Source organism: Acromyrmex echinatior, chromosome 3 (assembly GCF_024713525.1).
Source record: "Acromyrmex echinatior isolate Ae372 chromosome 3, ASM2471352v2, whole genome shotgun sequence".
Lineage (NCBI taxonomy): Eukaryota > Metazoa > Arthropoda > Insecta > Hymenoptera > Formicidae > Acromyrmex > Acromyrmex echinatior.
The window spans coordinates 9,156,508-9,178,897 of record NC_141854.1 but is presented as its reverse complement, the minus strand read 5'-3'; the positions used below and the strand labels follow the sequence as shown (position 1 = coordinate 9,178,897).

General features: G+C 32.8%; 1 protein-coding gene across 1 annotated transcript in view; it reads right to left on the bottom strand.

Moving 5' to 3' along the window:
- Window positions 1–21,012, bottom strand: part of mthl1 (adhesion G-protein coupled receptor methuselah-like 1) — a 171,605-nt gene extending 150,593 nt beyond the window's left edge. Inside the window, exons 1-3 of the mRNA XM_011056527.2 lie at window positions 19,994–21,012; window positions 17,123–17,395; window positions 10,769–11,004 (exon numbers count right to left, since the gene is read on the bottom strand). Of these exons, the coding sequence (XP_011054829.2) occupies window positions 10,769–11,004; window positions 17,123–17,395; window positions 19,994–20,517 (1,033 nt within the window). The 5' untranslated portion in view covers window positions 20,518–21,012. The remainder of the gene's footprint in view (window positions 1–10,768; window positions 11,005–17,122; window positions 17,396–19,993) is intronic.
- Window positions 21,013–22,390: the final 1,378 nt, after the last annotated feature.

The window sequence follows — 22,390 nt, the reverse complement described above, 5'->3', positions numbered from 1 at the left end:
ACCGCGCGCGCACAGCGCGATATTAATATGTATACATTTATACGTGTACAAATCTTGAAAGTGTATTCGACAATCATTTGTGAAAATACGGCAGTCTGAAAACGGGTGAAAGAAGAACAGCCAAGAACTGCAGAATTGAAGAACAGAAGAAAATTGTAACAACATGAAGCTATCTACCTATTTTGCCTAAAGGTACACGCTTTTCTTCTGTAACTCTCGACGAGAGTTAATAAACAAAACAGGAGACAAACGAGATTGTACCCATGGAACAAAGATTGTATTGTAATATCTCTCGAGGAGGATTGTCTATTGCAGAAACTCTCGAAGAGAGCAGTCGCGCGTATTTTCCGGTTGGATCCACGGCAGGCTTCGTGAAGATGCCAGACCATGTAATGTCTGGCGTAGGTTCCGACTTCCCGAGTCAATACGGATGTTTCCGGGACCCCTGCAAATGTGATCGGTTGCGACAACGATTGGAAAATAATTGAGCAATTTAGGGTTACGTGACTGGGACGTATCACGTCGTCGTCGGAAGAAATGAGGCGCAATGATGAGGGAAAGGAGGAGAGGGGAGAGGGGAGAGAGAGAGAAAGAACAGGGAAAGAGAAAGGAAACTTTGATATAGTCCCATAGCGTCATGGAGATCCTTATCTTTCTCCCTTCTTTTTGTTCTCGATGAAGTCTCAACGTGATATGATGCCCCGTCGACAATCTGATTAGTAGAGCTTTGTCGTTCTGCAAATGTGATGGATGTTCTACGGCTCGTTCATCTCGAGATAACCAATGTGCGGATTTACTGCTACCAATTACGCGAAGCTGACGGATGAAATCGCAATCGCGATCAATTAACATGCATTGATGCAAAGTAGATAGTGATACGTACAGATAATTGCATTCGAAGCTAGTTAAGCTTGTCTTCATTTAAAAATAAAGAATACGATTGAATAAAGAGTATCTATTACTTTAATAAGTTCTTGAATTTAGTTTGTCTATTTTATATTTTGTATAAATAGACAGTAACTCCGCACGGAAAAAATTTTTTCTTAGAATTTACCCTGAAAATATGGTAGTTCTGGGACAACATTGTATTATTCAAAGAATTTTATGTAAATTTCTCTCATTCATTAATAAAACTACAATAAAATATGAAATAAGTTTGATTAATTTTACTGAAATGCACGATAAAAATCTGTGAAATATCGTACTGTACCACAACCATCATATTTTCAGGGTGAATTTTAAAAGAAAATTCTCTCCGTGCGTTAAAACCAAAACATTTGTGTGTCTGCCAATAATTCAAGTACACCCTTTGGGAGTCCGTGTTAATATTCAACTAATCTAAATTAATTCATGCGAGATATGAGAGTTAATCCTTCTATCTAACGTTTTTCCACCGTTTCTTTTAACCATTTGTATACTTTATCAATGCTTGCTCGTTCTCCCTCTTTTTTTCTTTCTGATTTAATCGGACCGGCATCTCGCGCCTGAAACTTGCATGGAACGCGATAAAAAAAGCGTGCGTTCCCTTACACGTTCCAGATTGCGTCTTTTTCGTAATTACTTTGCACCCACGTACTGCGTACAACGTACAATGTACAGCGCAGCGTACAATGTACGCGAACTCGTCCTCTTTTTATACAAAGGGATTATTTCCTGCCACTATCGCGCCGCTCTTTAATCACTGCGCGCGTCCTCCGCAAATAAAAACGGTGCGTCGCGATTTGTTGTGCGGACCGAGACAAAACGGTCGCGGCGTCGTGCGAGTTTGTGAACGACGGCACAAAAACGGGAAGCTTTACGAGGCACCCCGAAAAGGGCATTCATAAAGATGCGCAAGAACCAAGAACGGAGCATTAAATTCCAACGATCACTATAATATAGCCTTTCGTACAAGGATAACTGGTAATAAGCTTGATTCCGTGTAATTTCGCTATTAAACGCGCTATTAAAGTTTGAAAATTATACAATATTTTCCTTTTAAGTGAACATATATATATATTTTAATTGTGAAACGTTAGAAAACAATTTTCGAATGAGAAAATTGTTTTATCTTTTTAACGCTGATGTACTGAATATATTGGATACGAAGAAAGTTACGCATACTGAGCATTAAACGTTTTAGTAATAATATATAATAACACAGTGAATTGAAGAAATTCGATGATTAAAATACTTGCTAAAAGATATATATGTATATGTAATTTTCCAAACAGAATATTACAGTATGAAATAAAATGTTTGTTTTCAATTTCAATTATTGAGATATACTTTGTTTCAATTCAAATTATATTTCTTGGCATTTTATCGAAAGAGACTTCTTAAGGAACCTCTTCGACGGAAAAAAATATATACTCGAGTAAAATAAATAATCTATCTCGGTATGCGAAAAGCTTTTTACGAAATTCAAACTCCGGAAATGAGACATTCCATATGCAACAGGCAAATATTGCGTCCCAAACCGTCTCGTATTTCGCGAGATACGTAAAGGCGGTTAATGAAAAAAATCCCTGCTAAAACACATCTCGCATAAAGAGGCGAATGCACTACGCTATCGATACAGACTACCGTGCAAAAAGAGATTCTGCCGTTGCCATTAGCCGCATATGGATATCGGGGAACCAAAGCACGGTTTGCCACATTGAAGCGACGTGTGAGGGCACAGTGTGCGTACGCGTAAACATGCACATGAAGCAAAGAGAAAGGAGAAAAGAAAAGAGAGAAAGTATATTCGCGCAGAGAGAATGAGAGAGAATAATGCGAGACTCATTGACTTTTTGCGAGTGATTCTCCCTATCTATTTATAACCGAGTACATTCGACAAGAAAGTACACAACGATTCCTTATGTCATTCATCATTAACGAAACTTTCTCAATACGATGACGTTTATGTAGCAAATAAAATACGAAATGCCTAATTACGGATTTATTTGGTGTTAACTAAAGTTCACTAATTATTTTTTATTTTTTTTAACTTAATTTATATTTATTAATATTTATGTATATACATATAATATATAATATTATATTATTATAATTTATAATTATCTTATTTCTTATTTCCTATGTTTCATTTTTTTACTCTATATTATTATCTATATATATTTATATATTATATATTTTTTTATTTTTTAATTATATTTTATAAATAAAATAGCTAAGCTAAAATTTAAGCTTTTAGACTCATACTCTAAACATAGAAAACTAAAATCTCTCTTATTTATTAATTTTAATATAATATATTTTTTATATTATACATTAATAATATTTATTGTAAATTATTCATTTAATATTTATTATAATAAATTATAATTTTATATTAATTAATTTATTATTAATTAAATATTTTTTTATTATAATTTTTTAAATAAATTTTAATAATGATATGCCTGATATAAAGAATTATTTTGATGAAATAAATTGTGTATATATATTTTTATTATACTTTCATTATTTTATATTTAATAAAATATTTAATTTAAAATTAACTCCTTTTAATTTATATTTAATAGAATTAAACTAAAACAGTATAAAAAATTGACTACTTTTTTATTTCATACATTCGTTGATATGACGAGTGATCTAAAGATAATTGTCATAAATACCATTAAAAGACCTTAACTGATATTGAACTCAGTATGTATTCAGTGCGCATTCTCTGGAATTAGGCAAAAGATATCTTGTCTTACAATAGATAAAAGCAAAATAAAGATTACCGAGTTTTCAGATCTTATATGCTTCTCTCTCTCTCGTCTCATTTATTTCTTCTTTTTTATTTATATTTTTTTATCTTTTATTTTTTATATTCCGTTTATATTATTTCTATTATACTTCCGATTTCTCTGGCTGTGCTATGCAATTTCATTATGATTTATTCACAATTCTTATTATACTATATGACAATATGTTTTTAGTACTTCAAGGGAAGTATCCTAGGGCGCTTAATAAATAATGTTTCTCTCTCTCTCTCTCTCTCTCTCTCCTTCTTTCTTGAACAAAGTTCGAAGAAAACAAAAGATTCAATTTCAAGAAGTATCTATGAATAAATATTAGTCTTACTGATTGGTAAAAGTAATCCTCCTCCCGAATCTATCATTGGATTAGGAACAAATCTTGTGTTTTCCAACTATGACATCACTATTAGTCATAAAACCAGCTTTCCACACTTTTAAGTCGCAAGTACACTTACATCATCAGTCACGCTTGAGAAAAGACGAAACAGTGATTCGCTTATTTACGCAGTGCATTGCGCGTTTGTTCTGTGTTTCTATATTTTTCATAAGACGTAACAGTACAATAATTATAAAGAATTCATTGTTAATGGCATATGTGTGATGCAGGACGTTACATTATACTCCACAGAATCTGTTTTAAGGGCTTATCAAAAATTGCAACTACCGTTCGAACTTAATTGTTTTTCGTTGATATTTAAAAAATAGAACATAAATAGATTTATAATTCGCACAAGTTAAGTTCAATCTCAAATTGGCAGAATAATGTTAATATAATAAATTATGTATAAAAGAAAGTCTGAAAAAAATTTATTACTTTTAAAAGATACTTGTTAGCATCAATATTATTAAATTGCTTGTTTGTTTGAATTTGTGATATTACTACCTCAATTTAATTTATGATTACGTTTCTCAAGAATGAAAATGATTTCGGAATGCAGTTTACAGAACAGATACATAAATTCACATCGAAAATATTTTTTAAACATTAAAATTCTAGCTTAGATCTTTAAGTCAGTTATGTATACACATTTGTGGTCTTAACACACTTTAAAATTTATATTTAAAATATATTGAGAGAGAGAGAGAGAGAGAGAGAGAGAGAGAAAGAGAATAAAAATGTAAACAATATATCGAAAAATCTATTTGAAAATCTTTATCTTTTAAACTGCGTTTATCATCTATTTTTCTATTAATTTGTTCATTTTCTTTACAAATAAAATTTCCTGTAGTTTGTTTATCAAATTAAATAAATTTCAATTTTTTTAAGTCAAAGCTAAAATTTGAATATTATACATCATAAATTTTGAAATCTTAAAAATTAAGCCTTTGTAAGAATACCGTACCTTATGACTCTTACTAGAATTTAAAGAAAGTCCTCATATCTATCTAACAGATGTCTGGTAGCCATAAATATCTTTTCTTCAATGAAAGAAAGATTCTATAAACGAAGGGAACACACAATCTCCAACATGCTTCATTGTTTTGAGAACAAAAGTTAATGTGACTTTTCGTGATGCAGAAGGGCGCATTGGTTTTTGCCGTCATTCATCCCGAAGATATCATGGCGACGGTTTCTTTCAGCAGTGTCGCCGCTGGTCCGGAGGAGATTATGGATATAGCTTCCTCGTGCGATGGACCAAAAAACGAGTAGGTTCCTCGAGTCACTCGATGAACGAAGAAATGCGACAATGTTAAGAGATTGAAAGATACAACGCGAATAAAAAAAAGATGCAACTGATCGGTATGCATTAAACAAGCGCTTCCGAATCAAAGATGTTTAAAATATATGTATATATATATAAATTATTAGCAATTTTTAGATTTTCATTAACATATGACAATTGATATTATTGTAAAAGATGCTTATTAGCATAAAAAATTATTAATTATTAAATTATTACTGTTTATACAATTTAATAAGTAATATCACATATTATTATTCTGATTTTTTTCATGAATGAATTTTTTTCAAACTGAATAAAGTTTCGGCGCGCGGTGTGCAGAATCAGAATGTATATAAATGTTTATACAAGAAATATGTATTTAAGCACTCTAAGATTCACTTCGACCGTATATAGGATTTCTCTCATTTAATTAGGTTTTTAGCTTATTCTCATCGGTCTAAAAATTCATATCTTATGAATTCATTATATCTTATTCATTGAATTACGAAAAAATAATGAAAATTGGTCTAATGAATTCTCATAATGATTTAAGTTATAAAACCATTACTAGAAATTCATTGCAAGAATGAATATATAAGTATATAAATAAATTCAATTATTGTATAATTAATGAATTAATTACATTAAGTTGGACATTGATTAACGATCATTTATCGAACCAAAAATGATCAAAATTTTTTTCAGTACACACGCACATATATATATATATATATATATATATATATATATATATATATATATACATATATATGTGTAGATTAATAATGTAATTAATTGTATAATTGTATGTCGATAATACTAGATTATTATTATGACTTTTTTTGTGAAATTTGATAAAATACGAAACAGGATTTGCTGTAATGCCGTTATGCGGTAATATCGCTTCATCTAAATGGTCTTGCGTGAATAGCAGAATTCCCAAAAGCGGGAATTTCCTGCCAATCAAGTAAAATCCTCTTTCACGTCCCGTCTCTCAGATCGGCGTATATAACATGGTATACAGCATTTCGAAAAGGCAACGAGGCTTTGATTTACTCTCCTCCATTCAAGACGTTCCGGCGACGCGTTTTCTCCTCAAATGGACGCCCAACGTCTGAGACATTAGAATTCTCGGTCAAAGTCAAAGTCACAGCGAGTGGGAGTTTTCATCCTTGATGTTTTCCGAAGAGACACTGCACATTACGAAAGGTCGGAAGAAAAAGGACATTCGAGATAAATACACCAAGATTCTCTCTCATGTCTTTCACTTTGTAGATCGTTCAAATAACGAGAACAAAATCAATAATGCGCGTAATACACGATACCGTTGAACCATCCGAGTGATATGATCGTAGACGGATTAGAAAGGAGTTGCGTTCGCAACACGTTCGTATATAGTTATGCTTATTATTTGAAGGTCGCGTTACATCGCGTTCACGATGCAATTCCATCTAAATATGTTTTGTAAGATTATAACGTTCAATAACTTAATGAGAAACACGCTTTGCAAAATATTCGGATTAATACATGGATTATTACATTATTTGGAATATTTAGTATCATGGAATTTGATCGCACGGATTTGTGCGTTAAATATCCATGATATCGGCGAAAAATGTTATAACAACAGAATTGTGAATATTACACGAGAAATTTCAATATAAATGTTAAATTCAAGATGCGAAGAAGAGACGAGTTCTGTAATATCGAATATGATTTAAAGATGTGTTGTGTACATTTTACAGCAATTAAAGTTATATAATAACTATATTTAAATTCTTAATACTGATATATAAAGGAAATTATAAACGCTGTACTATAGCGAGCAAAATATAGACTATTCCATTTATTTACGTGACAGCGTTAAAATCAATCCACGTTCACACCGTCTGATATCATATTTTATATCACAAAATTTCCTATTGTTCTCTTACAATTCATACATGCTAGCTGCCACAATTTTATTCTTATATTTATTAAATATACCGGGCTCTCTGAATAATATTCGATTACTCGTACTATCAAGCATAATTTATACGAGAATATATACGAAATTTCTGAGCAAACTTCATACACGAAAATTCGATATTTTAAATTATTGAAATAGTATATTGAAATAGTATCAGATTATTTCGATACTACACGAGTAAAAAACACGAAGAGAGAATGAAAAAGAGTATGCGCAACTGGACGCGCGAAACATTTTGCATTTATCGCATATTCGCATCGCAGCGAACGTTACTAGCGTGAACGTCCCCTCTGTTCCATAAACCCGCCGCGGAATTCGGTATGCTTCAAAATTGCATCGTGGCGCATTCCATGTTTCGACGATTTCCGGTCGATGCCGGTCGAAGGCCGTCGGAGCGATGCACGCGTCGCGAACGCATCAGCGAGCGATTTCTCGCGCGCTTTTCGCGAGACAATAAGCGCAGGGAAGGGGGAAGGATGGTGTTTCACAATAAAAAGAATCCAGCTTACCGTTATCGTCGTCGCTGGAATTCCTACCTTTATACGCGAGATGACTTCGCGTATCGTGATACATCCGCTATATTCGCGTTGCCGTAATGGGATACGCAATGCGTGCGTCTGCGAATTAGAAATGTCTAAGCACGCAAGGAAAGAAGAGGATACCAATTCCTCATTAGAGCTCACAACGCAACATCAAAAACAGCTATCTTGATTTAATCAATTCCGATGTTGAAATACTCGCTCCATTCCAGCGAGTAATTCAACTGATGATGAATCATCGATCGAGAGAATGTTGACAATAACTCGATAAATTTAACTCTACCATTGTATCGAGTAATTATAGTATTAATAGTTAATATTTGTTTTAATTCTTTGTTCTACTTCTTGAATAATCTATGTACGAATTTTTACGTTATTAAATTACTTAAATTATACTAGTTTATAAATTTGAAATAATTTTTAGTGTAAAAAGGGAAATAACTGTTTTAACATATTTTGGGGCATTGAATTCGAATCAGCCAGAAAAAAATCTGTTAGAATTTAAAAGCTGTAGGATATCAATTTCAAGATATAACATATCAATTTCAAAATATAGTATAGCATTTTTTAAGATATTGTTTTCCTAATAATTTGAATGCGATAAACGATGAGTAAGACAAACGTTTCCATTAGAATTTGATAATTGATAAAGAAATTGATAATTGATAATTGATAATTGATTAGGAATATCGAAACGAAAACATTCTAGACGACTATTACTGAGCTCTAATACGTGAAATCGGTATAAAGTCATGTAAAGGACAAAAATAAAACACTCAACATTTCTAATTTGTTTTCCAATTTCGATAAAATTAAATCATGCAGTAGAAAAAATGTTTTTTCTTATATCTCAAAAACCGAATCTACTAAAAATATTTCAATGGCAGATCTGAGCTTAGCATCGAAATTATTCTGGAAATAGTCTTTACAAGCTCTTGTATAAAATCTTGTAATTAATGTTATTATGGTAGATCGTTGCATGTAAAGTGTCGGATTCTAAAAGAAGATCCATAAGAGAAAGTTGGAAATCATAGTTGATACGATTAAATATGTCAGCGAATAAGAAGAGCACTCATAGTACGCTACGCGAAGTAACACTCTCTTTGAGTCGAGAAAAAGAGAAAAACCGAGAATATCGACGAAAGAGATTGTGGGTCAGCACTCGCCGCTATACGTTCCACTTTCTCCTTTCTTCAGTTTTCGTAGACGGAAGGTCCACGACCTTAAATATAACCGGTTCCAGTTACGACTATTATTTCAACATAAATTGTAAAAGTTTTCATTTTTATTTGATGTGATCATAATATAGCACCTATTCTCCAAAAATAATATTACAAAAAATCCATGCAATCCGAGCAATTCCTCATTTAAAAATTTATGTAGAAAAAAAGCTAATATCTTCCTCTATAGATATTAAATTTTCGATATTAAATTCTACTTTATTTAACATTTAAATAACTTTTTTCTCTAAAAGTATTTAGAGTTTTTATTTTGTTATTTTTATAAATTGAATAAATTTACATTTCCAAATTCCTAAAAGAGATTTTTATTTTTCAAATGTATTTTTGAAAAGACACGGTTAGAACACGAGCGATAATGATCTCCGGCCTACAGCTACACGGTCAGCTGTGCCAATTTGTAAGAACGAATGGTTAAACGCAGATCACGATAGGAAAAACATCCCTGTGCTCCGGTGGAATCTGCGTAATCGATTCTTCATGCAAATAAGAGCCACTGTGCGCTATTACAACGTGGAGAAGCTGGACTTGCACGGGTGTACGCACTAATCGATTCTCGCGATCGGAACGAGACGAGAGAAGCGGAGCTTTGCGAGGGATTACTACGATTATCCGAATAATTACCCTCTGAGCTTCGGGGACGGGGTGGCAAATAAAGCCCGGCTCCGATCGTCGGCCAAATTCGCGTATTCCATCTGCGCATTCGGTCATATCGGCTGACATTTGTTGGATAATCAACGTCGCGTTCCCTCGTAAGTCGAAAGCCCTACCGACTGATAAGTAAATAAGTAAATAAAATTCGAAAAAAAATAAATAACAGAGCATTAAGTCACCAGGAAAAGTAGATTGCTCTTTATAGTTATTGCTCAGATTTTCATTTCACAAAATCATTAACCTTCTTATTATTTTTTGATATGTCAACGCTCATTCAACGTGAAGATCCGGTTAGTTTTCAATTTCGTTTAATCCGAGTCGCGTCGCTTCCGATTTATACCGATGGACGTTAATAAAAGAAGCGAATTGGCAGATCGCCACGCTCCGATAAATAGCGAATTGTTCATTTTTTTCCGTTTACACGGCTATTAGATATAGTTTATTGTGGAGAATTCCAGCAATATTCCGGACGCGCGCGTTATCTTATAGAAGATCGCAAAAAGTAACCGGATGGCATTCAAATGCAGCACATAAAGGCAGAACTTGTATGTGAATGCAATGAGAAAATAATATTTCAATAATGTTTCATGTTAAAGACACTTCTAAATTATATATAGAACCAATCTATAATACACCTATTTATTATAATACAAGATACTTCAAGATAACTCAACAGATAACGATATATACGATATATAAAGTACATTTAAACAAGTAAAACTCGTCAAATTGTAAAGATCTTAAATAATACGTTTCACATGTTCATTTATCAAAAAATACTATACGTAAAGCTATGGAATAAATTTGCAACTTTAATATACTTGAATATCGTAGAGAAACGCCTCTGTGTCATTTTGCAGTATCGAGACAAACCGTGAAATTACTGTAAATATATCGCTTTCTGCTAGAATCCACTCGAGAGGCAAGAAGTGGAGGCAGTGAAAAAATTAACAAGGGAATAATGAATACTCACCGAACGCCTTGCAGCTTGCACCATGAAGAGAATCCCCAGCAAGCTGAATGATGGCCATGAGAATATCGCCCATCATCAGACAGGCGACATGATGAGTCTGGCAACGCCAATGCAGAACGTGATGAGAGGCTGGTAATAAACAACCGGCCGCTAAAGTAGCAGCCAGGAAGAGAGCGCTAATGATGAAACCCACGGGATACAGGGTGAATCTGATATCTGTCGCTTTCACCGCAGGTCTGAAAAATTCGAGCAGATTTTAGAACGCTATTTTGGACACTAGTTTTCATTTAAACTTATTCAACGTAAAAAGCATAAAGATCTAAAAGTTCCATCTGAAAGTCATGAAATTTCATGAGTCAATCGTGTAATCGGCGAAAGATAGAAAATTGTTCTGCTTTGTAATAATTATTTTTTTCCTTTTTAAATCTTTATTATTTTTCGTAGAATGAATCTCCGTCATGCTCAACGATTATACATCAAACAACGGGTGAACATAATATATATATAATAATAATAATAAAATCATTTAAGTGAGATACTATGATTTTATATATGTATTCACACATTAATGGAAGATTTAAATGAACATGTAATTTATGTCGACAATTTTAATGATAATATTCGAATCCAATGTACAACTAATAAAAATACCACAATGTACAATTTATTCGATAACAATGCAATAGCAATAACAATTAACGAAAAAAGAAATAATAATAATTTACGTTGTATACACGTACATACTTTTATCATAAATTTCTCTTTTTTCTCTTTTCACTTTTCGAATCTTTTTTTACAGAGTAGTAGTGGCAGAAAGGAAGGTTAGCATACATTTAACATGCAAATTCCGGTGTCGGTCCTGTCGATATTTTTCACTACCTACAGACAAAAAGTCGCGAAAGAAAAAGGCAAATTATGGCGCTATTTCTCGTTATTTCTCGCGCTGGCGGATTAATTAAATTCAGGCAGTTTTATCGGCGTCACATCGGCAATTGACCGATTGGCTTACTGCCAACCATGGGCAGTAAGCCAGATATTCGATCGATTATAACGGAAATAATACCGCGTTATCGACAATCGTTATGTCCGTTTTTAATTAAGATTCCTAGAAGATTCGCGCGCGCACGAATGGAACAATTTTTCATCATATTTAATGACATCACGATGTGACCGCATTCAGAACAATCAGGATGGACGGTATCCGTTTTCGAATCTTTTATAGTGATTTTAACTAGCATATCTATCACTCGTACATACGTAATGCGAGTGAAAGTTGAGGGGAAAGCTCTTCCAAGATCTTTGACTTCCAAGAGATTTGACTTGGTGTTTACTGAAAAAACTTTCGTATGATAAAAAATCTACGTGCGTCACAAACATTATTTAAATACATTCTATAATAAATCTATTGCAAAAAATATATGTTTACGATAATAGAATATAAAACCACCGATATAAAGCTCTTTTTTCAACACTGAAAAAAACATGAATCTTACTAAAAATTTATTTGAATAGTTCTTACTGTAAATAAATTTACTGTAAATAAATATTTACTTAGTACTATACTAATACTATTCAAAGAAATATGTAACAAAATTTAGTAAATATTTTTCAATGAAGAAATTACAGTTTAATTCAAAATAAAATTGAGCTTTATTTCTGGCTTTTTGTAAAATAAAAGATAACAATTGCTTTGAAATTTGCTCGATTATATCGCATTGCAACACTTGCATTTAATACAGGTACCGTCAAAGATTGATTTTATCCAATTTTGAGAAAAGTCACCGATTCTATTTGGAAAGCATTCGCGATGAAAAAAAAAAGTCTATCGCATCCGACCACGTTTTGTTCCATTGATTGCCGTTCGTTGAAGTAGTTGGTGAGTAAATTTTTCACGGGAAACAAAATGCTGTGTGTCAGCCGACCCGTATGTACATATACGTATATGTAGAAGTGCAAATAGAATACGAACGGAATAACTTTCAGCAAAATCGATCCTACATTGGGCGCAAATGCGCGGCGCTAATCGCATTTTCGATGTTACTTTATGCACCTAACGGCGATTAAACTTTTGCCATAAATTCTCCCAGTAATTTTCGTTAAACACCGCGTCGGCGACACTTTGAATCCGGGAGATAAACATGGTTCATTGGTATACTATCCCCGGTAGTGCGACACATTCTAGCCGAGAATTCTCTCGTTGTATATGTACGATGCGACACTACATGACACGACGTCTGTACGTCTGTATGTCTGTACCGAACGGAAACCTCGGATCTTATTATCAACGATGTCCTGCATGTCTACCCGTCAATCCATCACGGTTCGTCCTTCGTCTTAGCGGGACGTATCTGTCTAGACGAATGAGATCTTCTAACCCTATCTTAGGTACGTTACATGACGTACAGGATCTGTAAATCACCTGACATTTAGCATATTGGATTGTTATGTAAAGCGAAATTAGGTCGTATTTGGTTACTTATAACAACGCTTGTACGAAGACTCGTAACAATTTCGCATTTCTTTCTAAGTAGAAAAACTTTGGACACTTCTTAATCCTCTATCAAGAAATAATGTCGCTTTTCATTTTTATAATAAAAATGTAATATCAGCACTTCTTTATATCTTCAAATTAGACTCAACTTTATGGGATTATTTTTTAAGACATTCTAGATAGGAAAGATCAGATCTTCAATTATGTTGAAATTCTAAGAAAGAACGGGATGAGAAAAAAACCTCGCAATGCCATTTTCCTTACGCAATTTTCCGTGAGCTGAAGCGTTTATATCGCTCATCGCTCCTGTGCGCGGAAATGCGGTATTGAGTTGTGACTGTTGTGAGAACATTTTAATGGAATCTCGGATGACGTGAGACCTCGGACACACGCGACCTAGAAAATACCTGTCGAGGAGCAATGAAAGTGAGGCGAACTGAGACTATTTCCTCTACGTGTCCCAAGAACGACGTAGAAGCGGGAAACCGTTTATCCCTCGCTCCAGCTACCTAACATCGAACGCGCAATTAAGTCGTACGATAAATTCAGATCGGAGCAGGCGATACTTAACGGGGCAAAAAGTCGGATCGTGCTTGGAGTGCCTTAAAGTGGGTCGGATAACTTGACCGCCGGAACCGGCCGCGAGTCGACTTCATTCTTCATTACGCGGTACGAATGAACGATGATCGAGCGAATAAGAAGAAGAACAGAGAATTAGTTTTGCATAATTGAGAGATCGATGTTTAACTTCCTGCGATTTACGCTTGATATCGATCGGAACAGCGCGCGCGTGGAATATATTTTAATAGTGCAACGTACTACAGAAAAAAATTAATATTTATTACCGATTTCAAAGAATGTTAGATAAGAATCTATTTCATTTACGATACCCTTATACCCTTTCATCAACCAACTTGGAGGTACAGTCGATGTATTTCGATGATCATTTTTAAGAAAATAAATAGATTCAATTCCTCCTTCTAAAATAACTTAGTATCATTAAGATCGCATGATTGTAAGAACGATTAAAAGATGTTTATGCTTTCAACACAAATTGCAGACCGTAAAATAGAGTGGTAAACCGGAAATGGTATTATTTTATAATTAGATTCAATTATCCTAACAAAGAAGACACAAGACATCTTTGACAAGCTATATAAAAATTATTGCTATATAAAAATTATTATAGGATACGTCAATGTTACAGAATAATGCGTGAGCTACATCTTGGCTAATCAGTATTTAACTTTTCCGTAAAGTAAATATAATAGAATCAGACTCCTCAATATTTAACAAATTAAAATACTACAAATTGAGAGAAGTAAGAGTCTACACGGTAATTAGTGCGTTAATATAATAGACATGCAATTTCTATTGTCTCTTCGATTTAGACATTTTCCATAAAGACTTAAACGTTGATTGGCTAACGCATGGCCATATGTTATTCCCTAGCATTGACATCTTGTGATAAAACCTATACGACATATATATCTAGATCAAATGTTCGATCACTAGGTATCAAAGCCATATAACTTTTTTTTCTAGAGCTGAAACGTGAAAAATGAAAATTTTTAAATAGTACGTGTATGTGTGTGTGTGTGTGTGTGTGTGTGTGTGTGTGTGTAAAACATATACATATACATACAAAAATGTCACTTGTCACGTTTCCGTCATAGGGGAAAAGTTACATGACTCCATGACGTGAAACTTTTTCACTAATATACAAAGCATTGGACGTTTCAACTTTACTTAGTCTTCAACCACTGAATAGCAAACTATAGAGAACTCAGATCAACCTATCTTTTTGTCCCTAGAAAACATGGTCAACTACTAATTAGGTTCATGTCAAAGATCGAATGCTTTTCAATATAGAAAAAAGTTTTAAGTTTTCCATAAAAAGCCTAAAGTTGCCATATTAACAGAGTGTGCGACAAGAGCTTTATATATTCTTTATGTATTTTTCTTTTTCTTGCCTCAGCATTGAAAAAAGAAAATATATGCGTATGTTTCTCTCTTTTCAATTAACGTTGATTATTTGGAGGAAAAGAAAACATGCATAAAGCCTTTCTTGGGCATATTCGGATTCTCAGCTAAAGCCGGATGTCATATCATCCTTATATACCGAATGTTAAACAAGGATGACATGACTGAGGAGCATCCAGATGGGAATCAGAACACACCTCTTCGTACTGTTTCTTTGTCAAATGGTTAGATTCACGCCAAAAATAGAATGCTTAGTCTACGTGTTTTATTGTTAATTTCACGCTTTTTAGAAATGAATGGAAGTGAATAACTGCATTCGGTTTAAATGTTCAAACTTCATTCTATCTTTCTTCTATAAGTAATGAATGATAAAGATAGAATGAAGCTTATAACGTGTAAGTGCCGAGTCAATCGCCAGTCAGTATGGATATGCTTGGTTTAGATATATGCATGTATCGTTGCTTACTTAATAATTTGTATTACTTCATTATAACTTTACTCATTATGAGATGGATATTATGACTATTTTGGTATACTCGACCAAGTTATTGTTAATTCTGTAATATTATTTAATTTGAGAACAGCTATACTATTTACTTTAAATCATCGAATTTTGTAAAGAATTTGGTTTTGATTTGATATAGCCTCTTTTCAGATCTCAACTACAAAATCAACTTTTACAAAAATATATTAAATACAAGATTCACGAAATACTCATAATTAAAAAAGAAAGACTTGATAAATAAATGCAACTTGAGAAATTATAAGAAAACTATTGCTGTAACTTGTGTGGTAAGCCAAAGTGTAAGAGGAGCGAAATATTGTGAGAGGGGTGCCATATAATATTTTGATTTTTTGTATATTTATTTTATAAAAATAAACAAAATTTTATTTTATAAAAATGATTTTACATAAAATATTTTATATAAAATTACAAATTTTTATCCGTTTTTTCAATTTTCTTATTCAAATTTGAATTTGTAAAAATTAAGCAAAATATAATACGACTTCTCTTATGGTAAAAACTTATTTTTGTTATATCAATAAAGGAGTATAATGCCAATGAGAGCTGATATAGTTGTATGTGTGTAATAAAATATATAATAAATGTTAATCATCAATTACGTTTTGATTATAAGATTCGATCCTTTTCAGTGCATCAATAACATTTTTTGGAGTCAAATTAAATCGTTATAAAAAGATAGACGAATACAGTTAATGAATCATCGTTAAATTGTTGTCCAAAGAACTTCATAGTCGTTTATTGTTGGAGACCTAGATCTTAATTGTTATTTTTGTTAATAATGTTTATAAGTGTACAAAATTTTTTACAGGTTTTTATTTAGTTCGGAACAATAAAAAAAATCTGCTGTGGACCCCACTGCTCAAAACCCCATATTGTTGATGAAAAGTGCAAAATTTCAAGGCCGATGGAGATAAAAATCTGTTAGAAAATAATACTATAAAAAAAGAAAATTATAACAAAATAATATTATAGTTTTCCATTAGGATAATTAGATTCAGGCAGGATCGATATCAATATATTCAACAATACTTAAATAATAATGTTATAACGTATTGAAAAAAAAAACAACTGAATTATGTATCAAAATTGAATAACATTTTCCAAATCCGAGTAAAAGTAATAAAAAATAAAAATCCCTTACCCACGACTTTTTATCTATCTTTGAACATTTTTGTATCTTTATAGGTTTCAAATAACATGATAATTACGAAGCAATATCATGATGTTATCTTAACGTGTGTAGACGCTAAAATAACATAAATTTTTTATTATTATTTGTTTATCATTATTCTGTAACATTGCATAAAAAAGTGTGAGAACGAAAATATATCATCGATTTCAATCTCGCACTAACCTTTGTGGTGCATGCTCAGGACAGGCGAACACCTTGGCGATCTGATTGAGTTCCTTAATCCTTTCAACGCAGAACTGACCGCTAGGTAAAACGGCCCCATTTATCTCTAAGCTGCCGTCGGGATGCATCTCAGAGTCCATTGCATTTCCGACGATCGTGAAATTGTCGGATTTTGGGCAGTTAGGAAATCCGAACACGATTTCGATGGCGGACGACGCGTTCGGAAGTAAGGGCGGTGCATCCGCAGTTTCTTCCAGGTTTACGCAGGTATTTCTGTTAAATATAAAAAATATTTGTCATAGAGCCATTCGTTACAATGAGAAATAGTAGAGGCATTCGAGCGTACACTCTTTTGTTGTCTCTTTTACGAATGTTTCTTTAGTTTGCAGAAATGTTTAATAATTAAATAAAAGTCACTATTATTAATTATATAATATAGATTTACTGGATGTTTTCTAAGTAACAGAGAGGTAGGTAGGTAGATAAATAGATAGTTATTTATTAAACGTTTTAAAATTGAATCCAACGCTAAAAACTGTACAAAACTGAGCAATAGAATAAGAGATATTAAAATCAAATATATAAAATAGAGTTACAAAAATAAAAATAGAAATAAAGTTAAAAAATGAAAAGATAAAGAAACTAGAAAAAGATAAGAATTGAAAAACAAAATGCTAATAATATCAATTATTTCAAAAATAGTCAGCAGCAAAAAACATGAAACTCAACAGCACAAGTTTTCTTTACTGTTAGAGAATTCATTCTTATTTTTTAATTTTTTTTTACACTAAATTTCTTGGAGTGAAATCTCACTCCAAAAGAGTTAAAATACTGCCACTATAAAAAAAGAGTGAAAAATATGTGCATTCTTGAATAAGTGATAAATTTTCATACTTTTTTTTGGAATGAGATTTCACTTTTGGAGTAAAATTCATTTTAAAAAAATGAATAAGTTTTCTTTCCTTTGAAATGAATTTTACTCCAAAAAAAAAGAGTAAAAATCTGTCACTCATTGTGTAAGAGTGCAAATTTTTTACTTTTTTAAAATAATGACAGTATTTCATTTTTGCAATGAGATTTTATTCCAAGAAATTTAGAGAGTATTTTCTCTCTCTCTCTCTCTCTCTCTCTCTTTCTCTCTCTCTCTCTCACACACACACACACACACACACACACACACACACACACACACACATATACAAACACACGTACATAAAAAATTGATAAATATCTTACTTCTATATCATTGGTAGTCATATGTCAGTTTCAATTTAGTTTTTATTATAAAACTAGTGTGATATTGCGTATTCATTTATTTTGATATGCTAGAATTCGCCGAGAAACTGCCTTATGCACGCAACGTTAACATTCTCGAATACAAACCGGACGAATGTAACCGTCAAGGTCGCTCTATACGTATATTTAACGGATTTCAACTCAAACGTTACTTGATAAATAAATAGCTACCAATGGTTAAGTCGAAGACTTATAAAATCCGTTACTGTTTCATCAGAGAGGTAAATTATACAACGAAATATTTATTCCGTAATAATATTTAGATAAGAAACGAAAGAATTTACATAGATAAGAAACTATTTTATTGTATCATATTACTGATACAATTTCATTGTATCATATTACTTACATTTAGATTTTTTGAAATATTATTAATATTCCAACTCGAATTATTTAACTTATCGGTTTTCAATATATTAAAATCATTTTTATCTGGAATTAGATTCGTTTATACGGTAAGTTAGTTTCTAAATAAATATTATATTCGTATTTTGTAAATTTTTTACTATAAATTTTATATATATTATTTTTTAATTAGGACATTTTATGTCGACTTTTATTATTATAAAATATAATTAGATATTAGTTAACTTATAATTATATACTTCTTTTTTGGTTTTTGAGTTCTAGGACAACATTTAGATCAATTTCTTATAACTTTTGAAAATAAGAGAAAAGATTTGGGCCGAAAATTAATGCTTGATTTATTTGACATCTAATGTTTTTTAACTTGCCAGCAAATCTTTTTCAATATCTATTTTTTAAAAATGTAATTATATAAATTATATAATCCAAAAAAATTCGTGTAACATTTATAATTTTTCTTCTAATTTACAACATATATTCTCCTAATTTTTCAATAGAAAATAAAATGATAGATATCAATAAAAATTTTATTTTCTTATTAACAATATTTGTAATTTTAAATGATCTACATCTCAGGAAAATATCAAGTCTGTGTTCTCTTTAGAGATTAGTTGAACTTTTTGCATAGTTCGTCATTTCTCTTTTATTCTTCAACGTGAAAAGAAAAAGAGAAATGATGAACCGCGCAAGAACGCGATCCAATTCGCACTCATAACATGTAAACATTTGTCCTGGTTTAACAATTGATAAACAACAAAAATAAAATAATTCTTAAACGCTGTGAACTTCTAATTTTTAGAAGAAGAATTTAGAGGAAGATAAAAAATAAAAAAAAGTTGAATTGAGATAAAAGTTGATCTACAATGGTAAAAATTACAAACTCTGTCTATAACAAAGTCTGGCCATGAACAATTTTGTCAAATATATATATATACTGAATTTTTTATGTTATATTATTCCAACTTACTAAAGTGGATAAAGCAATGGACAATTTACTAAAGTTGATGAAGCAAGTAAAAACTTGTCCTTCAAAGATTAAATTCCGTTATAAGAGTTTCCTGTAAAAAGCAGAAAAGAATAATACCGGATATTTCTACCTGAATTATCCTCTACTAACCCAAATCATTGTATTATTTGGATCGACCAATCGACCTAATCCGACAGGTCACCAGCAATGTAACGCATTGAGAAATTATTACGAGAACTTACCCGCCTTCGTGGAAACTAGCGTTCTCGCCACAACAACGTCGCACTCGTGGCCTCATAGTTGCTGCGGCATGATTGCCTGCCGATTTTTTCGGCATGCACACAAGCAGGGCGTTCGTATCGGAACAATAGTGACTGGGAGGAATGTAGGGACCTTTAGTGGCTTGACTGTACTCGAGCACCACTTTGCCGTTTATGAACATGACGAACGGATTCGTATGCCGGTTCGGTACGTAAACTAATTCCGAGCGGTTGTCACATTTCGGTCGTTGATCATCGATAATGTACCAATTAGCGGGAGGTTCATCAAGGATAACTCCATCATCAACCGAGAAAATGAAAGTTTTCCACTTATTCTTCGTCGGCACGCAACGCGGCAACGCGTTGCTGTTCGCGTCATCATTAATTAGTTCTTCGCCATATCGACAACACTTGAAGATCCTCAATCGCGATTTCGTCAGGTCGTCCGGTTCCGAAACGACAACCGTCGCGATCGTCACAATGAGCACGAATACAAACGCCCTCATGATGAGAAATCTGTAACGGTTCTCGTTAATCGAATTTTTTTTCGAAATAAATACGTTGTCGATTATCACAAGAAATCACACAAGTATCAAATCTTCCACAAAGTCTTCCGAATGTTTCTCGAGAAACGCACTTGAATCAATCAAATTGATATCATTTCGCGACACGAACCAAAGCGATCGCGAACGGAGAGTCGAAATCCGAGTGTAGTGAAGTATGCGCCAAATAAGAGAGACTCAAAAGAGACTAAGTAAACGGAGAGTCGTTTGTCCCGTTGCTCGAACGCTCGTCGAATAGAACTCTCCCGTTCGAAGGCTTCGGCGTTACTAATGTCGAGCCGTCGTCACGACCGACCACGCGTCGACCGGCAGCATGACTCTGGTATGCGCGCGCAGCTGCACGCTACGCTCCCGCCCTTATTCGACCTTATTCAACCACCGCGCGCGCGCGCGCGCGCTTTCTCCTTTTCTCCACAGCGACCTTCGCTCACGTTGCCGCCGTTGCCGCCGTTGCCAGTTGCATCGATGAAAAGGGAGAGAATTCGCGACCACGTGCCTCAATGCCTGCGCCCCGCTCCAGTTCCGCTACAGCCGGAAGTACAACGGTAACGCGCGTGACGCTATTCCTTTTGCTTTGCGCCGACGAGTTGTATTATGACCGAGCAATTTGCACGCAAATCAGGGTGAGAGGGGACGGGGAGAGATTTGATTACTCGTTCGACCTTCCCTACTGACTTAGGTGCAATCCACCTTAACGGTTCAAATACTTCGTTCGGTTGATCAAATACTGACCAATTAGAAGAAAGAATTTTATGAATTGACCAATCAAAGAATGCTTCGAAAAATTTGCAGTGTTAATTATAAGTGGATCGCAGACTTTATCGAAATTCTTTTAGTGAGATGAAACAAATTTTTTAATTTTTTATTGAATATTTATCGATTTTGATGGAAAAAAGCTCGACTGATATGTGAATATAGTGCTCTCTCTCTCTCTCTCTCTCTCTCTCTCTCTCTCTCTCTCTCTCTCTCTCTCTCTTTCAAGCCTTAAGAGAAAGAGAAAGGAAGAAAGAAAGAGATAGTTTTAAACTTGCTTAAAATCAAAATAACATTGGTGCAATCGAGTTTTAATATTGCAGGAAAGTCACTGATACTGATATATTATAATAATGTAAGTCTCCTAAAAAGACGTTCCCTTATTTCTTGAAAATTACTTATTACACTTTATTAATACTGATAAAAAACCAAGATTTGTTTAGAATATTAAAGTAAAAATTCATAGTTCATATATTTGTGGCTTGTTTCTATATAAAATTAGCTAGAAAAGAATTCTACAAGTGCGAATATAAAATTCTTACAACATTATTTTGCAAATTGCGTAGTTTAAATAATGTGTATATTATATTAGTGATAATTTTACATTATTTTACATGTTTGTAGTCTCCTAAATCAATTTTTTAATATTTCTTTCTTTCTTATTTTTTTACAGTATAGTTTTAAATATAAAATTGACACGTAACGTAAATCAGTATACCTATTGATAAAACAGACCTAGTATTAGATAGTATCTCTATACATGTATCTAGATAAAAAAACACAGTATCTGAATTGATTTTCAGATGCATTTTTCAGACACATTTCATACACATCAGCATAGTCATAATTCTATTTTATGTGTGATTGTCGATTGATTCTATTCTGCAGAAAAAAAAACAGTTTTGCTATTGCAAAATTTTATAACATGATTGACCTTTCCCTTAGTTTCTCACAGGATCTAAATGCAAATCAATTATATTAAAAATTTATAGTTACAATGGTAATTTATTATAAAAAAATTTACAGTTACACAGCTGCTTTTTCTGCTGAACATAGCCAGTGA